Here is a 17,097-nt window from a genome sequence, read left to right as displayed (position 1 = left end):
TAAATGTTGTTAATATAGAGATTTTTTAATAGTGCCAAGCGAGTTTCATATCTATAAAACTCATTTATTCTCTCTTCTTAAAAAGATTGCCACACTATTTAAATGTTTACGTGGCAAATTATTAAATGCAAACTAAACTCCCACTAAAACTAGCCTACTGCCCTTTTAAATTTTACACAAAAACAATGTAAGTGTTGTTAATATTTTATTTGTAAAAAATAATTTTAAACTGCTTTTATTTTAATGACACTTTGCATCGAAGAAATGATATTTTAGTAGAGGAAAGAAATGACACCTTTTTGTTCTGAGAAAGTTGTTTGTTGCTTATTGGGCCTTGACCCTCGGTGCATTGTCATGTGTGGCCCATAATATGAACCAGCCCAACATTCAATCTCAGAGAAGCGAGCTCCTCTGTCCAGTAAACGCAAATCCCAGAGAAACATCTAAACCCTAGCGGCGGAACCTTCCCCGTCGCTCTGTCCTCCTGTCCGGACATGGCGAAGACGAAGCCCATGGCGGCGGCGGGCGAGAAGAAGAAGAGCAAAGGAAAGAAGAAAGGCAAGAATGGCCCGGCCAAGGTGGCCATGAAGGCTCGTGGCGCGGCGGCGGAGGAGCGGAACAACCCGTTCGAGGCCATCTGGTCGCGCCGCAAGTTCGACGTGCTCGGCAAGAAGCGCAAGGGCGAGGAGCGGCGCGTATCGCGCTCACGTTCCGAGGCCATCCGCAAGGTAACTGCTGCTTAGCTGCTTTTCCGCTGGTTGATTGGTGGCTGATTCCTCTTGCCTTGCTGCAGAGGGAGAACACGCTGCTCAAGGAGTTCGTTGAGAGCGCCAAGTCGTCCGTGTTCCACGACCGGCGTATCGGCGAGAGGGACGACACACTGCCCGAGTTCGACAAGGCCATCCTTCGCCAGCAACGCGAGCGCTTGGTATGTTGCGCTTAGAGATAGTTCATAGTTCATTAATTGAAGAGCGACACTGACATCTCTAGTATTTCTCCCGACATTGACATGCTTCGGTGCAAAAGAGACCAACATAAACCAGTATCTGTTGTGAACTTATGGTTTATCAACCCATTCTTCTATTGGTTAGGCCAAGTTGAAACGAGAAAGCAAGTACAATCTATCAGATGATGATGAAGACGAAATCAATATTCATAATGTGCTGCTATCGGAAAATGATGATTTTGATGAGGAAGTGCCTCTCGATGATGGGAGCGACGAGGAAGGTACACCTATCTCTGGCTGGAATACAATCCTCTCCAGTTGTTATAGTTTATCCATCTAGATCATGTGAGATTGTCTAGTGTCTAGCATCAGCATTATGTGCAGTATGATCTTGTCTTTTCTGTTATGCAATTATATTTTGACTGTGAACTGGATGCCAGACTGCATTGTGATCTTTTGATTTCACCTTGTTCTCCATATTCTTGTTTGGGCTTACTTTCTGTTAGTACTGTGAGTAGAACAAAAGTTATTTTGATGTGGACCTATAAATCTTGTGTTAGTATGATGCTTCAATAACTAGTTATTGTAGTAACCGGTTTGCATTGCGAAAAGCAACTGCTGGATTTAATTATGCCATTTTGAGCTTGTTACCTCAATGATGGAGATAATAAGAATGGTGATAATATTATAGCAGTATAAAGAATTGTATTTCTATGCATATCAGTTCATGTTTTGTTTCTATGTTGTTCATTTGCTTTCAATCTTTATACTTCCAGGTAAAATGGTCCTCTCAAAGAAGCGTTTATCTCTCCAAAGTGATGACCATCCTTCAATAACTGATCTACCACAAGAAACACACGTGAGTTTTATAGCCACATAGAGAAATTGAGATGTAAATGCAATCATGTGATCCATATGAGGTTACCTCATTCTACTTATCTTGTGTTAGCAGGGGCAGAAGAGCAAGAAGGAAGTTATGACGGAGATCATTTCAAAGAGTAAATTTTATAAGGTGGGTATTGTGTGTGATCTAACTCTTAACAAGCCTTTTTTTGGCTAGCGTGTCATGGCATGGTAGTGTTACCTAGAACAATATCTTTCCCTTTAGTATTAACCTAGGGCTCATTATTGGGTTGTGCTTTCGGCTTCTGCTGACATCAACTAATGATCTGAAGCCTCAACGAAAATACCTAGGTAATTGGATTAGAACATATTGAGTTTCAAACTTTCAATAACTGCTTACTTCATTACGTTCAACTTGTGGTACTTACATCTCAATGTGTTCAATTTTTGTTACTTTCGCTTTTTTCACAAACCTTTTGAGACGTATCCCAACATTTCTGACTTCTCCCTACACCAAAGAAAGCTGAATTTAACTTTGTATGTCTTGTGTTTCCTGACACTGACAACGCTGACCATGCACCCATCAATGGTTCCACTTATTTACTATGCTACTAACTGATGACAAACTTATTTTAACAAATTATTCTATATATTTCTGCTGCGTCTGATCACATTTTCTGCAGCCCGTTGATGCTCAGCACTACCTGATTTTTCACCTATAATACTTGTTCTGTCTTCAATCTTTTAGATTACATATTTCTTGGAATTTGGAAATTCTTAGTGCTGTCATATAACTTCAACACAATTTGCTCTATTGATGCAGGCCCAAAGAGCCAAGGAGAGGGAAGAGGATGAACATCTTGTCGACAAGTTAGACAGTGATTTTGCATCATTGGCCCAGACACGGGCGTTATTGTCCTTAACTGAGTCAGCTAAGGTCAAGGTGAACAAAACTGATTCAAGCACTGGCTTGACTGGGAAGGAGTTTTCTAACAAGGTGAGCCTGTTTTTGGTCATCAGTTACCAAAATACTGTCCATTTCTTTTTAGAGCTTTCTATCAAAACATTCTGATAGCATCTGAAGCTGTCTTCTGTATATTAGCGGTGGGTTGTGGGATGTGACTTCGTCACTATTACACGTGAGGAAGGAGTTGTTAGTCTGGAAAGGTCAAGTAGTGACCAGGAAGGATACCTTTTGGTATTTAGGATTAGGATATTGATGAAGATGTTAGCCATAGAATCAAAGCAGGGTGGATGAAGTAGCGACAAGCATCTGGCATTCTATGTGCCTGGAGGGTACCACAGAAGCTAAAACGTAAGGTTTATAGGACGACGATTGGACCTCATATGTTGTATGGTGTATATTATTGGCCTACAAAAAGATGACATATTCAATAGATAAGTGTTGTAGAAATGCGGAACGATTATATATGTGATAGGCTAGGGGTAGTACTAATTGAAGAAAATCTTGTTCAAGGCTTCTGTTGGGTTCCAACTCTAGCATACCCCAACTTGCTTGGGACTAAAAGACTTTGTTGTTGTTGTTGCTGTTGCTGTTGTTACTTGTTAGTCATAGACAAGCTTCATGTCTTACATAATGGAGTTGGGCTCTTCTAGTTCATGATACTAAAACAGTATCTATTTTGTTATCTTAATTTATGTCAGGCAAAGGCAGATACATATGAAAAACTAGTGAAAGAAATGGTGATGGATCAACGTGCTCGGCCTTCTGATAGAACTAAAACTCCAGAGGAAATAGCACAAGAAGAGAAAGAACGTCTTGAGAAGCTGGAGGTTTGTTTGATATTGCTTCACATTGGACTTAAGCATTGTTGCTCTTATTTAAAGCTTGTCTCTTCCCATATGTTGCATTCAGTTTTAGTTAAGTTTCTTATATGAATTGTCCTAGTGTGAGTACCTTATGATGATCCAAAATTCGATGATTATTATGTTTAAGCAGAGATTTGTTTGATATTACTTCAGCGCTGGACTTTAGCATTGTTGCTCTTATTTAAAGCTTGTCTCTTCCATATATTGCATTCGGTTTTAGTTAGTTTCTTAATCTGAATTGTTCTAGCGTGAGACTGAGTACCTTATGATGATCCAAAATTCGATATGATTATTATGTTTAAGCTTCTAATCCCTGCATGTCTAATCTTTTTTTTTCTGGAGCAATGGAATACTGATACTGAATTGTCTTGATACTGGTCTTCCTTGTAGGAGGAGCGCCAAAAAAGAATGCTTGGAACTGCTGATACGTCTGATGAGGACGATGGCAACGAAAATGATAACCACATGAAGCTAGGAAACTCAAAACCTATATCTGGTGATGATCTTGGTGATTCCTTCTCTTTGGATGAGTCAACAGTAAAGAAAAAGGGCTGGGTTGATGAAATTTACGAAAGGGAAGGTAGAAAGATTGGTGATGATGCAGCAGCATCCGATGATGGAGAAAGCGATGATGAAAATGCTGGTGATGATGAGGCTGATGATGAAGATTCGGACTCCAGTGACAATGACTTTGGTAATATGTCTGCTAGAGATTGGGAGCAAAGTGATGATGATGAAGTTGATGTAGGAGACGATGAAATGGAGGATTTCAAAGAGAAGGGGCAAGAGATCAATGACAAAGTGGTGAATAAAGATGCACACAATTTGAAAGGAGAATCTAATGTGAAACCTCAAGTAAAGGATGGCAGTATTCCTTTTGTTATTGATGCACCAAATGACCTGAAAGATCTATCTTCTTTGTTAGATGGTCGTTCAGAAGCCGAAATAATTGAGATTATTAGTCGAATACGTGCTTGCAATTCAATAAGGCTTGCAGCTGAAAACCGAAGGAAAATGCAAGTAAGTAATAGTTGAACTCTTTATGATATCACATTTACTTCTGACAAACGTATCCTTTTGACGACTTGTTCTCTAATATTCAGATCCTTTGGCAGGTTTTCTATGGTGTTCTTCTGCAGTACTTTGCAGTTTTAGCTACCCAAAGTCCAGTGAAGTTCAGAATAATTGACATACTTGTTAAGCCTTTAATTGAGATGAGTGGAGAAACTCCATATTTTGCTGCCATCTGTGCAAGAGAGCGACTTATTCATACACGTACCCGTCTATGCGAAGACATTAAGGTTCCAGGTTTGTGAGATAATAAACGACATGGTTTATTGAAAATTTATTTTGTTATGATTAATGTGCTTTTTTTACCATGCTGCCTCCTTTAAATATTATTTCCAGGGAAGAGCAGCTGGCCAAATTTGAAGACATTACTTCTGCTGAGATTATGGTCTCTTATTTTTCCCTGCTCCGACTTCCGCCATGTTGTTACAACTCCATTGCTTCTACTTATGTGCGAATATCTGATGCGGTGCCCTATACAATCTGGTCGAGATGTTGCTGTTGGTTCTTTCTTGAGTTCAATGGTGCTTGTGGTACGGTTTTGAACTTATCTTGCATTTAGTTTCTTTTCAGAATGTGTAAATATTGTTATAAGTTAAGTTCTTCAAGTTTTTTACTCAATTGATGAATGAATATTTAGAGCTTAGAACCTGGAGCTGAATCTCTTTCAACTTTCATATAGTACCCGGACCTTAAACTAGTCTAGAAGTGATTAATCACTTTCCAATGCCTCCTTTCTTATATTGACTTGTGTATATATACTAGTTTACTTGTCTTTTTCTGACAGTAGCGTATACTTGTTTCTTTCCAAATTTTACATCTGTAGGTTACTAAAGAATCTAAAAAGTTCTGCCCTGAAGCAATTGGTTTCCTGCAATCTCTTTTGGTAACATCACTTAAAGGAAAAGTGGAAACTCATCTGCACAATCAGGTGAGTATTAATTCAGACGCTGATTGTATTTTCTGCTAGTTGATTGATATTAAGCAAAAACATCATCTTGATTATAGATTAACGATCAATTTATGGAGCTCAAGACTTTAAAACTGTGGCTCAGTATCCATGACCATGTGCATGAGGTGAATCCAGTGAATATCCTAGAAATAGTTGGCATGGATCCTGACGCCCCTTATTTCTCATCTGATAACTTTAAGTAAGTATATGGTTGTAATGGCTTCATGATTGTTCAGAGGGGTTTCTTTTTTGTTGTCTTACAGTCAGTATATTTTCTGGCAGGGCTGGTGTACTTTTATCTGTGGCAGAATGTTTAAGAGGTTTTGTTATTATACATGAAGGGCTATCTTCTTTCCCGGAAATCTTCCTTCCAATATCCTCTTTGCTGCAAGAAATTTTGGATAGATCTGAGTTGCCTGGATCGTTACAAGACATTTTCCATGAAGTCATTGACTTGATCAAAAAGAGAAGTGATGAACACTATGCTTCAAGGGAGCCCCTCCGAATGCGGAAGAAGAAGCCCGAACCAATTAAGCAATTGAATCCAAAATTTGAAGAGAAGTATGTATTTTTTGGTATTATATGTTTTCGGTATACACTATTCTGTTCTGTTTTGTTGTCGACTTTCTCGTGGGTCTAAATTTTTGGGCCTAATGTAGAAAAAAATGTTTACCCTTTTTGATCAATTTACTTATATTTTCTGCAGCTACATCAAGGGTCTTGATTATGATCCTGATCGAGAAAGGGCACAAATGAAGAAGCTGCGGAAGCGTGTCAAGAGTGAGATGAAGGGGGCGAAGCGTGAGCTGCAAAAGGATAATTATTTCCTGTCTGCTGTGAAGGAGAAAGAGAGGAGGAAGCGAGATGAAGAGAGAGCTGAGATGTATGGAAAAGCCATGGCGTTCCTTCAAGAACAGGAAAGTGCTTTCAAATCTGGACAGCTGGGGAAAGGAAAGGGTAGGAAAAGGATGCGGTGATACTCTATTGCAGGGGGGCAGCTCGGCCAGTGTAAATATACGGGATTGTGTTTGCTCACCCTCTTCCCGCGGTACTGGAGGGTGGATCCAGCTGATTACTGTATCGTGAGCTGCTCAGAGTTTGTCGTGCCTACAAGAGCAGGGTGGGCCTAGTCTTATGGAACATCTCCACCTGCTTACTCCTAAAGCTTTGCCTATAAAATTGTAACGCCACAAACACTTTACAAGGCTTCTCCTTGGTGAACTACCACACCTGGGAAATGCTTTATTTCTTTTGTACCGTGGAGTGGCTTGCATCTATGTTATATACTGGTGCCATAGTAATTTTCAGAAGCACAGTGAAGAGTTTTTATTATTTTCATTTTTGTTGTACTCTGACATGTGAGCCCTATAAGTATGGCAATTTTGGCACGGTTTTGCAGTAGAAAAATAAATACTATTACTGTTCTATGCTATTTCCTTTTTTTAACACTCGATCGGGTTTTGTTCGAGTCAAACTTATCCAACTTCAACTAATTGTTAGAAAAAATCTGTTAGCATGTACTCCAAGTGAATGATATTCATATTTATGGCTTCCAATTAATTTATTATAAAAATATATTTCGTGATTAATCTAACTGTGGTTATTTGATATCATAAACATTGATATTTTTTAATCTATAATTGGTTAAAGTTAAGATATTAGCACATGATGCTAGAATTGTATTCTTTCTGAGATGGAGAAAGTACCATGCGCTGTTAAATAAAATTTGTTGGTATATATGGTGAATCGTGTTTGTTGTTGTTGGTATAAAAGTAAGGCTGCTTTTACACCTGTGCAGTCAGTGCTCCTGTGCATCATCAAATGTTAAGTATTGTTGGCACTTGGTGGTGATGGTGCTCAAACCAAACGTTCATGTGGATGCCAACAAGGTGGCAAACTCGCACTCGCGCTCATGCCGCGTCGCTGTCGACGCCTACTTGTGCCTAACTGCTTTACAGGACATTCCACTTCGCCGTCGTTGGTCGGGACGATCCGATCCCCATCCCCTCGCGAGTATGGTGGCGTGCCTCCAAAGGCGCATTTGCGCCGGCTCGGCGGCTCCCGATGCTGCTTGCTTCGCTGTTCAACCATGTCATGCTGCCGCCGCCGAGTGCTGAAACTGAAAGGCTCCACTCCCGGCCTAGTAGTTCTGACCCCGATGCGCATTATTGCTTGCGGCCTCCTATTGATTGATGCCTTCGTCTTCGTGGATCAGACGTCGAGTTCGTGCCACCGGCCGGCCAATCATCACCGGTGCCAAAAGCGGCACTGTTGATGGCCACTGAAGAGAGGTCCTAAATCGTGACAGAACATTCTCAACCAACTCTTCTGCCGCCTGTTTTTAGATTCTCGTTTCAGCTAAACCGTTGATGGACGACGACGTCACGGCCTCGTCATCGGCGATTGTAGTTCGCACGCCGGAGATTACGGTAGATGACGAGACGACAGGCCGGCCACAGAAGCTGGATCTAGTGTTGATGCAGTTTTTGTCTGCATTAGACAACCAGCACAAGTTGGTGCAATGCAAGGTGTCTCCATCACAAGAGCTTTCAGGCGACGCGGCCGCCGCCTGCTTTTGACTGCTCACTTGCACTTGCATTGCATCTATAGCCTCCACAGCCACACAGCTTGAAGCAGCAACGCCATTGCTGTCCTGTCAACTGTCGTACATATTCCAGTGGCCCAGGAACGCAGCTGCAATAATTCGAGAGCAAAGCGAGCCGACTCGGCCTCTCGTTCTGGGCAGGATAAAAAGACGCTAACGGATGCCTTCTTCTCCTCTTACGGGAAAGACCGAAAATAGCTGGAGGAAAAGGAGAAAAAGGCGCCGGCTTTTACGACGTCGCAACAAATCTGGAATTTAACTATATTCTGTACAGCTTATATTTACGTCCTTTAGTTTACACGTTATATGTACAAATGGTCAAATGCTGTCATATTTACAGACGCTGATGATGATGACACAGATGATGATGCTGATGACGACGACGGCAGATATATATATGAACACCACCCATGCCATGCTCTACCTACATGCCAAACCTGCACTGCTAGGACACAACGAAGGCTTTTCCACCTTCTGAAGAAGATCCCCCCATGTCCTGGATTGCTTCGTGAACGGTGGTGAACTTACTGCACGGGCAGCGGTTCTTGGAAGCGACGGCTCGATCAGCGCATGAACCCAAAGCTGTAGAGCGACCTCGGGCGAAACAGGTTGGCGAAGAGGAACCACGTGGGGGACTCTTTCTTCTGCGGCTCCGGTGGCTCGGCCTGGCCTTTCACCTGGAGGCTGTGGCCTATGGCCTCCCTGATGGAGTCGATCGCCTTCTGGTCGACGGCCTCTCCCGCGGAGCCGCGCACGTAGAACGTGTTCACGGCCATCCTGCCCCGCGTGGTCACCTCCGCCCTCGTAACCGTCAGGCTGTTCTCGCGGAAGATGCGGGTGACCTCGGATAGCAGCCCGACCTTGTCGTTGGTGCACAGCTCAAGCTTCACACCCTGGGACGGCCAGAACGACATGGTTTTCAATTTGAAGGAGCTGCAGTTTTTGCTGTTTTTTCTTCGGTGATGTGGTTTCAGATGAGCGCGTGGAATTGTTATTACCTCAGATACCCTCCGTTCGATGGCTGCTTCCAGGCATTGGATGACTCGCAACCTCTCGGTTTCAGTGTTCATTGGCGATCCATTCACATGCCTTACATAGAATTCCTACAACGGAGCAGGCAGCAGCATCCATGAGTGTCACACAGTTTTCTTTCGAACCCATAATCTCAATGGGAGTAGATAAACGACGTCGATGACTAGCGAGAGACATCCGGAACAGTACACTCACCTGGTAAGCCTGATTGTCCTTGGCATCGATGTTCGCGTGGAAAACAACGTACTGCAAGTCCGTCAGAGTGCAGACCGTGTCGAACAGAAGCTTGGACCTGTCCTTGCATCTGATGGTCACCACCGAGTAGTCCTTGTCGTTCCAGTTCCTCACGGTGACGTTAGGCCTCTGAGACTGTCCTGGAGCTTGCCGCTGGAGCTGCTCGTAGTCGCCATCGTCGAGCATCATCTGGTGCAGCCTTCTCTCGGTGTGCGTGGTGGCAGTCCTCGACGACACTGTGGCACCTCGAGAGAGATTGCCTCCACGGAACAGGTACGACAGCTTCTCCCTGATCCTCTCCAGCCTCTCGGCGTCCGTGACCGCCAGCCCAGTGTCCTCGTCAGTGACCCGCATCACGGCCGCGGCTCGGGTGTTGTGGGTCCAGATCTCGGCGCTGACCACGTTGCACTTGAGGCTGGTGAGCACAGCGCTGACCTCAGAGAGCAGTCCTGGCCTGTCTGTCCCTGTCAGTTCGATGATGTTGTGGTCAGCTGCGGCGGCGACGTCTACCGATCTCCGGCGGGAAGGAATGTATCTTGAATCTGCGCCCAAGGACTACGATGTTCCAAGAACACTAGTCAATGTTAGGTTAGGAGGACATGCTATAATTCAGGAGGCACAATTGGTTGATATGGTCATACCTTTCTGATGTAGTCTTCGATCTGTGTGAGGGTTGCCTCATCTTTGATCTTCTTCCCTTCCTTATCGGTCACATTGAAGACTGAACACCGCAGCAGAAAAGCAGATCACCAAGTTAGTTTGGCTTTGATTGGTCGAGACAAAATCACAAGACAGAACAAGAACATGCAGGCGCGTTCAATCAGGCTCTACACGTGTGGCAGGGTAGGAGCTCACCATCCATGAACCATCCACCATCCGAGGTTATATATGCCTTGCCTATGACAAGGTTGAGATCAATCATGACCTGGATCACTTCCAGCAATATCCCGTATTCATTCGCGCTATCTACCTACAAATCATAATGCAATACCATGGAGAAAACAGCAGAATGGTAAATTCCCAAAATCGACAGCGGAAATTAAATTCAGTTCAGCAAATTAACCGGAGCAAGGAACATACCCTTACAATTGTGGCCTCCGCCGAGGACTCGTTGTCGATGACGATCCTGCGGCCAATCAATCGCCAAAACTGACCAGGGTTAGGCTTGGAACAAGCACGTGCCATCTTTTTTCAACAGGCAGTGGTTGTAAAAGGGGATTGATTATTGCGAGTGGAGGACTAGAGGCAGCGGGATGTGATGATGCATAATTGAGAGCGCACCTTGGCGGGTTCATCTTGCGTATGAAGTTGTCGTATTCGTCGTCGCTGTCCCAAGTAGGCCCGTAGCCTTCGTCTGCGCCCACAGCCGGCACAATCACATGGAAACCAATTCATCAGCGCCATGGTACGGCGTAAATACAGCAAGAAACAGAGATGAAAAACAAAAAAAAAAACATGCGCGGGGATTAATCAAAATCTCATCTTTTTTTAGCCAAAAGAAGTACATGTAATAATAATAATTAATAAAGGGGAGAAAGGTGTGAAGGGATTAGTTAAGGAAAAGGAGTGGAACTGGAATGAAACCATCATGGGTTTTGCAAGCGGCCGTTGTTGGTTCCAAGGGCCAAGAAGGGGTCAGAGTCACAGAACCGAACCGAGCCCTACAGCAGCATCGCCGAGAAGAAAGGTCACGGAGGAGGAGACGGCGACGAGGTGTGGCGCCGCAACCGTTCACGGACGGCGGCAGGGAAGACGAAGCAGCAGCCGGCATAGGCACGGCAGTACGGCACCACAGGAAGGTAGAAATACTCCAGGGGACATTCCATCAAGAGAGAGGGAGGGAGGGAAGGAGAGAGAGGTACCCATGGTGGACATGGCAGGGCGACGAGGCCGCGAAGTCGGCAGCAGGCGAGGAGAGACAGGCAGCGCAGTCCTGTACTCGTACAGTAGGAAGGAAAAAAGGAGCACGAATGCCTCCCCTCCCCTCCCCTCTCCCCCCTGCTTCTTCCTCCTGTTGCTCCCTCACGGAGTCACAGTAGTATTTGTGTGCAGTGGGGAATGAAGAGCGGGTACGGCCGGACGGGGCGTGTGCGCGCGTGGTTGGCTGGCGGCCAGGCGACCCTAGACCTAGTACTAGTAGAGAGAGAAAGGACAGGGAGAAGAAGAGTAGGTGGCGGGGAAGAGAGGGGTGGTGGTCCGGACCCGGCCCTCCTCTCCTGGCAGCAGCCGGGTGCCCGGGTAGGGTGGGGGTGAGGGGAAGAAGGGGAGGTGGAGGAGGGAGTTGTTGTGGCCTGCGCTTTCTTTGCGTTGCCCCTCCCCCTCCCCTCAAATCTTGGCTGGGATTGGACCACGGCTTCTTCCACGTGCCCCCGGGCAAGTCCCTTGCCTTGAGCGACTCGACCGCCAGCGCCCAGCCACACGGGGCCAGTGACCAGTCTATCGGAGAGCAGCCGGCGGGAGGCGGCACTTGTTGGTTGGTCCCTGCTCACTCCGTGCTTCCACGCACATGCCGTTTCTGCCTTTGTGCCGCGTGTTCATCGTCACTGACGACGGTGCGGTTTTGGTTCCTGTCCCCCCCCCCCCCCCCCCCCCAAACCTTTTCTATCGTATATTTTTATCCTACTGGTGTCTAACCCAGTGTTCACCGTTCAGTTTTCAACCGGTTTACCGAAAACGATTTCTCGCCAAAAACCGTCAATCTCGAGCGATTTAAACTTTCAAAATCTGAATTCTCAAATTTCGCTATTTTCGTCGAAATCCGCCGCACCGGTTTTCGCTCTTTTTTTTATAAGACTTAGTTCCTATGAACTAATTTTCAGTTTATCTATTTTAGTCTCCCTAAATTGTTACACACAGGGACTAAAAGCTGCTTTTAGTCCCTTTTAGACTGTGTGTTTGATAATTTAATGATTAAAAGTTAGTCTCTAAAAACTAAACGGTCCCTTAGTTAGGAAACACAGAAAACCGAGCAGGTCTCGCTGCCTTTGCGGTGGTTTTTGGTGTCGGGTTTGGAACAAATCAAAAAAAAAATTTTGCGAATAAAACATGAATTTTTGAAAACCGGACTGATTTCCCCTTTCCGGCCTCACAAAAACGATTTAAAAAAATTGAATATATATATAGGAAAACTGATAAAAAAAACTACATGCTTTCTCAAGATCTGGTATATATCATATATAATTTTTATTTTTTATAAAACTAATCATTATTTTTGGTAAGAAAACAACGATTTTGTCAAGAAAACACAGTTTTCGACCGAGAAAACCAAAATTCATTTTTAAATTGGAAAAATCTGTACATCGAATTTCCTCGGAAACAATTTTTATCGAGAAACGTCAAAAACAGACCGAAAAACAAGGTTTCTCAGTTGGGATTCACGAAAACTATTCCGCTGCGATCTACTCGACTTGGTTTTATTCCATTGCAATCAACGCTTCGAGTAGAGTAAGAAAAGTTCATTTGAGTTAAAGTTTTTATTCTCCTATTTACCTCTTCTAGGTGATATCTAGGTCTTTACTACAATCAAAATGGAATTACCACTTATAGAACTGAAAAAATAGTTACAATGAAAAGTCAAAGACTGCTAGAGAAGAGAAAGGGAAAATTGTTAAAGCAAAGAATTAAATAAGATAAAGCCACTCTATACCGACTAAATAATGAAATTCACAACATAAACCAAGATGACACACTTGATAACAACCCAAACTCCATAATAAAAGCTTCATAAGAAAAGCAATTTAAACTTTGAATCCTACGTTTTGGAGAACCTATAGGTTGATGTAGGGCCTCACCTCCATGAGTGCTTCACACAAATAGGCTAATGTCGAAAGGACAAGGATGGATTTTAGGGTGAGGTGTTCGATCTGGGTGCCATAGAAGTCTAGGAAGCAGGGAAGAACTTCGATAATGAGAAGTTAATCCCCACCATCACATGGTAGTAGAAGGTGATGTACTCCCTGTTGAATAATTAGACAAATTCTAAATTAAATTCCGAATATAAATCATGACCAAATCAGAAGAACTGAAATAAAAGCCAAATCAAATGATGCGTACTGATTAGACTTACTGATAGTTGGCGCGCGCCAGAATCAGCTGGGTCGACGATGTCGAAGTAGCGAATCAACAGGGTCGACGAGGTCAGAAGATCACGAGCAGTCGCGTGAAGACGCTTCCCAAAAACCTTATTCGCCCTCTCCCGGTGCAGGATCTAGAAGACGAAGGGTTCCGGAGACCTGCTCTCCTAATCGCAGATGCACCTCTGCGGTCGGGACGAAGGGAACTAAAAGGCGGCTCAGCTATGAAGAGAGGCGAAAGAGAACTGGGATCTGGGATGATTTGGAGGCTGGCTGCCGGGCTCCTTTTATAGGGTCGAGTCCGCGACCCCCGTGCTTATCCGCCCACGAAAATCTCGCAATCAGTTGAGATTTTATAGCGATCGGTTAGGATAAGCGTAACAGCCAAGAAACCAAAAAATCAAACGGCAAAAGGTAGCCGCGCCCCCGCAAGGCGAGGAGCCGGATTTCGGCGGACCATTCACGCGCATGTCGTGCGCCCGCGCCCTTCGCCCCGCCCCGCCCCGGCCAGGCGAGGCGAGGCGAGCGAGCGCGCGCGTGTGGCTCTCCACACTCTCTCCTCTCATCCATGACTTGGTGAGTGAGTGTGGCTTCCATATTTAAGCTAGCTCTACTCCACTAGAGCTAGCAATATGGTGCTAATGGTTCCACCTATCCTCTAGCCATCCTCTTGTATGGGCTTTTGAGATTTTCCTGGGATTTATTAGAAATTCTTAATTGGGCCAAGCCCATAAATCCTAACAATCCCCCACCAGATCTCAAATGTCCATCTGCAGTTTTCGCCACTGTTCACTACTGTTTAATATACTAGTTTTTCAGCAGAGACTGTTAAGTTGAACTTCCGCCTAGAACTCCAAGTTACACCAACCCACAACTTGGACAATGGACTATGCCTTGAATTGCAAGTTTTGCGTGAATGAGTTTCACTTGAAGTAATGACCAGTACTTGGCTACCAGTAGTCCCCTTCTCGGGTGGAGCATATACGTCGTACTCCAAGGTCTCTTCATGAGTTTACTAGAGATCACCCAAATCTCATAGACTGCGACGTTAGACAGTCTAACTCATATAGGTGTGTTCTTTCAAAGAATGTTCTGCAGGACAACATCTTCGCTAATACAAGCCAACAGAACACATTAAGGCACAAAGCCAACCTGCCTTACAACATTTGAGAGTATTGCATCTTTACTTAGAGAGGGTCAAAGGTTACTCTCCTCAGTTCACCAATGGCTTGTTCTTCCCAGAACCTAATTCACGGGATCTCCGATCATATAGACTGGGTTTCCACCATGGCAACTTTATTCGGGTCTCATACCCATCTCTCTCTATGTGATTTCTATCACATTACGTGGTAGTCCCTTGGTAAAAGGATCTGCCAGATTTTTATCTGTTGAAATATAAGTCACACTTATAACTCCGGAGTTTCTCAACTTTCTGACAGACTTCAATCGTCTTTTGACATGTCTTGATGACTTTCCATTATCCTTAGAACTCGTCACTTTAGCAATCACTGTCTGATTGTCACAGTTCATAAGGATAGCTGGTATTGGTTTCTCAACCACCGGCAAGTCCATCAAGAGTTCACGCAACCATTCTGCCTCAACGGTTGCTGTGTCAAGTGCAGCTAGCTCGGCTTCCATGGTTGACCTCGTCAAAATGGTCTGCTTGCATGACCTCCATGACACCGCACCTCCACCAATAGTAAAGACATAACCACTGGTGGCATAAAGCTCGTCTGCATCAGATATCTAGTTCGAATCACTATATCCTTCAAGTACTGCATGCTGATCAGAATAGTGAATTCCATAACTCATCGTACCTTGCAGGTAGCGCATAACCCGCTCAAGTGCATGCCAATGATCAGTCCCGGGGTTTGACATGAACCTACTCAATTTGCTCACAGCAAACGAGATATCGGGCCTTGTTGCACCAGCAAGATACATGAGTGAACCGACAATCTGAGAGTATCTCAATTGGTCTAAACCAATTCTCTTGTTCTTTCGCAGTGTCACACTGGGATCATAAGGTGTTGGAGAAGGTTTGCACTCAGAGAAGCCAAATCGCTTCAAAAACCTTTTCAACATAGTGAGATTGCGAGAGAGTAATCCCACCATCTGCCTTAATCAGCTTGATGTTTAGAATCACATCAGCTTCTCCCAGATCTTTCATATCAAAACTCTTTGATAGAAAGGACTTGACTTCATTGATCACATCAATGTTTGTGCCAAATATCAATATATCATCAACATATAAGCACAATATAACTCCTTCGCCCCCACCACAGCGATAATATACACACCTGTCTGCCTCATTAATGGCAAAGCCTGCAGACGTTAGAGTCGTGTCAAACTTCTCATGCCACTGCTTTGGTGCTTGCTTCAGACCATACAAAGATTTCAATAACTTGCACACCTTGCTTTCTTGACCCTTTACTACAAATCCATCAGGCTGTTCCATATATATATTTCCTCGTCCAGCTCTCCATTAAGAAAAGCTGTCTTTACATCCATCTGATGAACAAGGAGACCATACGAGGCAGCCAAAGAAAGTAGTACTCGAATAGTGGTCATTCTAGCCACAGGTGAGTAAGTATCAAAGAAGTCTTCTCCTTCTTTCTGAGTATAGCCTTTAGCCACAAGCCTAGCCTTGTACTTTTCAATTGTACCATCAGGCTTGAGCTTCTTTTTAAACACCCACTTACAACCCACAGGTTTGCATCCATAGGGTCGATCAGTGACTTCCCACGTACCATTTGAAAGAATAGAGTCCATCTCATTATGAACTGCTTCTTTCCAATCATCTGCATCTGGAGATGCAAATGCTTCTGCAATGGTAGTAGGAGTATCGTCCACAAGGTACACAATGAAATCATCACCAAAGGATTTTTCAACCCTTTGTCTCTTGCTCCTTTTAGGAGCATCATTGTCATCCTCCTCTAGGACAATTTCATGTGGCTGTTCAAAACTCTCAATAGGTGTATTATGTTCAGGAATTATCTCAGAAGAGTATCTAGAATTGCTATGAATGTCTTTCATTGGAAATATATGCTCAAAGAAAGTAGCATCACGTGATTCCATAATAGTATCAACATACACATCAGGAACTTCAGATTTAACTACTAAAAATCTATATGCTATGCTACACGAAGCATATCCAAGAAAGACACAATCCATTGTCCTTGGACCAAGCTTGCGCTTTTTATTAATTGGTACATTGACTTTCGCCATGCACCCCCAAGTGCGCAAGTATGAAAGTGATGGTTTTCTCCCAACCCACTTCTCATAAGGGGTTTTCTCTTCTTTGCCCATAGGAATTCTATTCAAAACATGACATGAAGTCAGGACTGCCTCCCCCCACCATGTCTTAGATAAACCACAAGTGTCTAACATGGCATTCACCAGGTCAGTCAACGTACGGGTTTTCCTTTCAGCAATCCCGTTTGACTCGGGTGAATAGGGAGGAGTCCTCTCATGAATAATGCCATGTTCTGCACAGAAATCATCAAAGACTTTGGGA

General features: G+C 44.0%; 2 protein-coding genes across 3 annotated transcripts; one reads left to right on the top strand and one right to left on the bottom strand.

Annotated features, from left to right (window-relative positions):
* The first annotated feature begins 385 nt into the window (after positions 1–385).
* LOC103643670 (nucleolar protein 14) lies at positions 386–7,064 on the top strand. 2 transcript variants are annotated; one of them, XM_008666838.3, is made up of 14 exons: positions 386–728; positions 794–928; positions 1,092–1,227; positions 1,723–1,805; positions 1,899–1,958; positions 2,613–2,786; positions 3,455–3,583; positions 4,010–4,639; positions 4,735–4,927; positions 5,027–5,220; positions 5,514–5,618; positions 5,696–5,838; positions 5,922–6,200; positions 6,346–7,064. In XM_008666838.3, the coding sequence occupies exons 1-14, from the start codon at positions 495–497 to the stop codon at positions 6,614–6,616; spliced, it is 2,766 nt and encodes a 921-aa protein (XP_008665060.1). In that variant the 5' UTR covers positions 386–494; the 3' UTR covers positions 6,617–7,064. The 2 variants fall into 2 exon arrangements, with proteins under 2 accessions (XP_008665060.1, XP_008665059.1); XM_008666837.3 differs by having other exon boundaries at positions 1,896–1,958.
* A 1,438-nt stretch (positions 7,065–8,502) lies between these two features.
* Positions 8,503–11,780, bottom strand: LOC100192085 (uncharacterized). The gene is given in 8 exon segments (NM_001137508.2): positions 8,503–9,137; positions 9,243–9,347; positions 9,472–10,065; positions 10,152–10,231; positions 10,366–10,480; positions 10,591–10,636; positions 10,792–10,864; positions 11,373–11,780. Coding segments are annotated over 8 exon segments (1,356 nt in total). The 5' UTR covers positions 11,386–11,780; the 3' UTR covers positions 8,503–8,807.
* Between the last annotated feature and the right edge of the window lie 5,317 nt (positions 11,781–17,097).

Source organism: Zea mays, chromosome 1 (genome assembly GCF_902167145.1).
Source record: "Zea mays cultivar B73 chromosome 1, Zm-B73-REFERENCE-NAM-5.0, whole genome shotgun sequence".
Classification (NCBI taxonomy): Eukaryota; Viridiplantae; Streptophyta; class Magnoliopsida; order Poales; family Poaceae; genus Zea; species Zea mays.
The sequence above is the reverse complement of the archived record's forward strand: the minus strand, read 5'-3'. Positions and strand labels throughout refer to the sequence as shown.

What these genes read in the sequence shown, in the direction of transcription:
- LOC103643670 (XM_008666837.3), top strand. Translation starts at nt 495, where the DNA reads ATGGCGAAGACGAAGCCCATGGCGGCGGCGGGCGAGAAGAAGAAGAGC. An exon ending in GTTCCGAGGCCATCCGCAAG is followed by an intron (nt 729 to 793) that starts GTAACTGCTGCT and finishes GCCTTGCTGCAG; the next exon opens with AGGGAGAACACGCTGCTCAA. An exon ending in GCCAGCAACGCGAGCGCTTG is followed by an intron (nt 929 to 1,091) that starts GTATGTTGCGCT and finishes TCTATTGGTTAG; the next exon opens with GCCAAGTTGAAACGAGAAAG.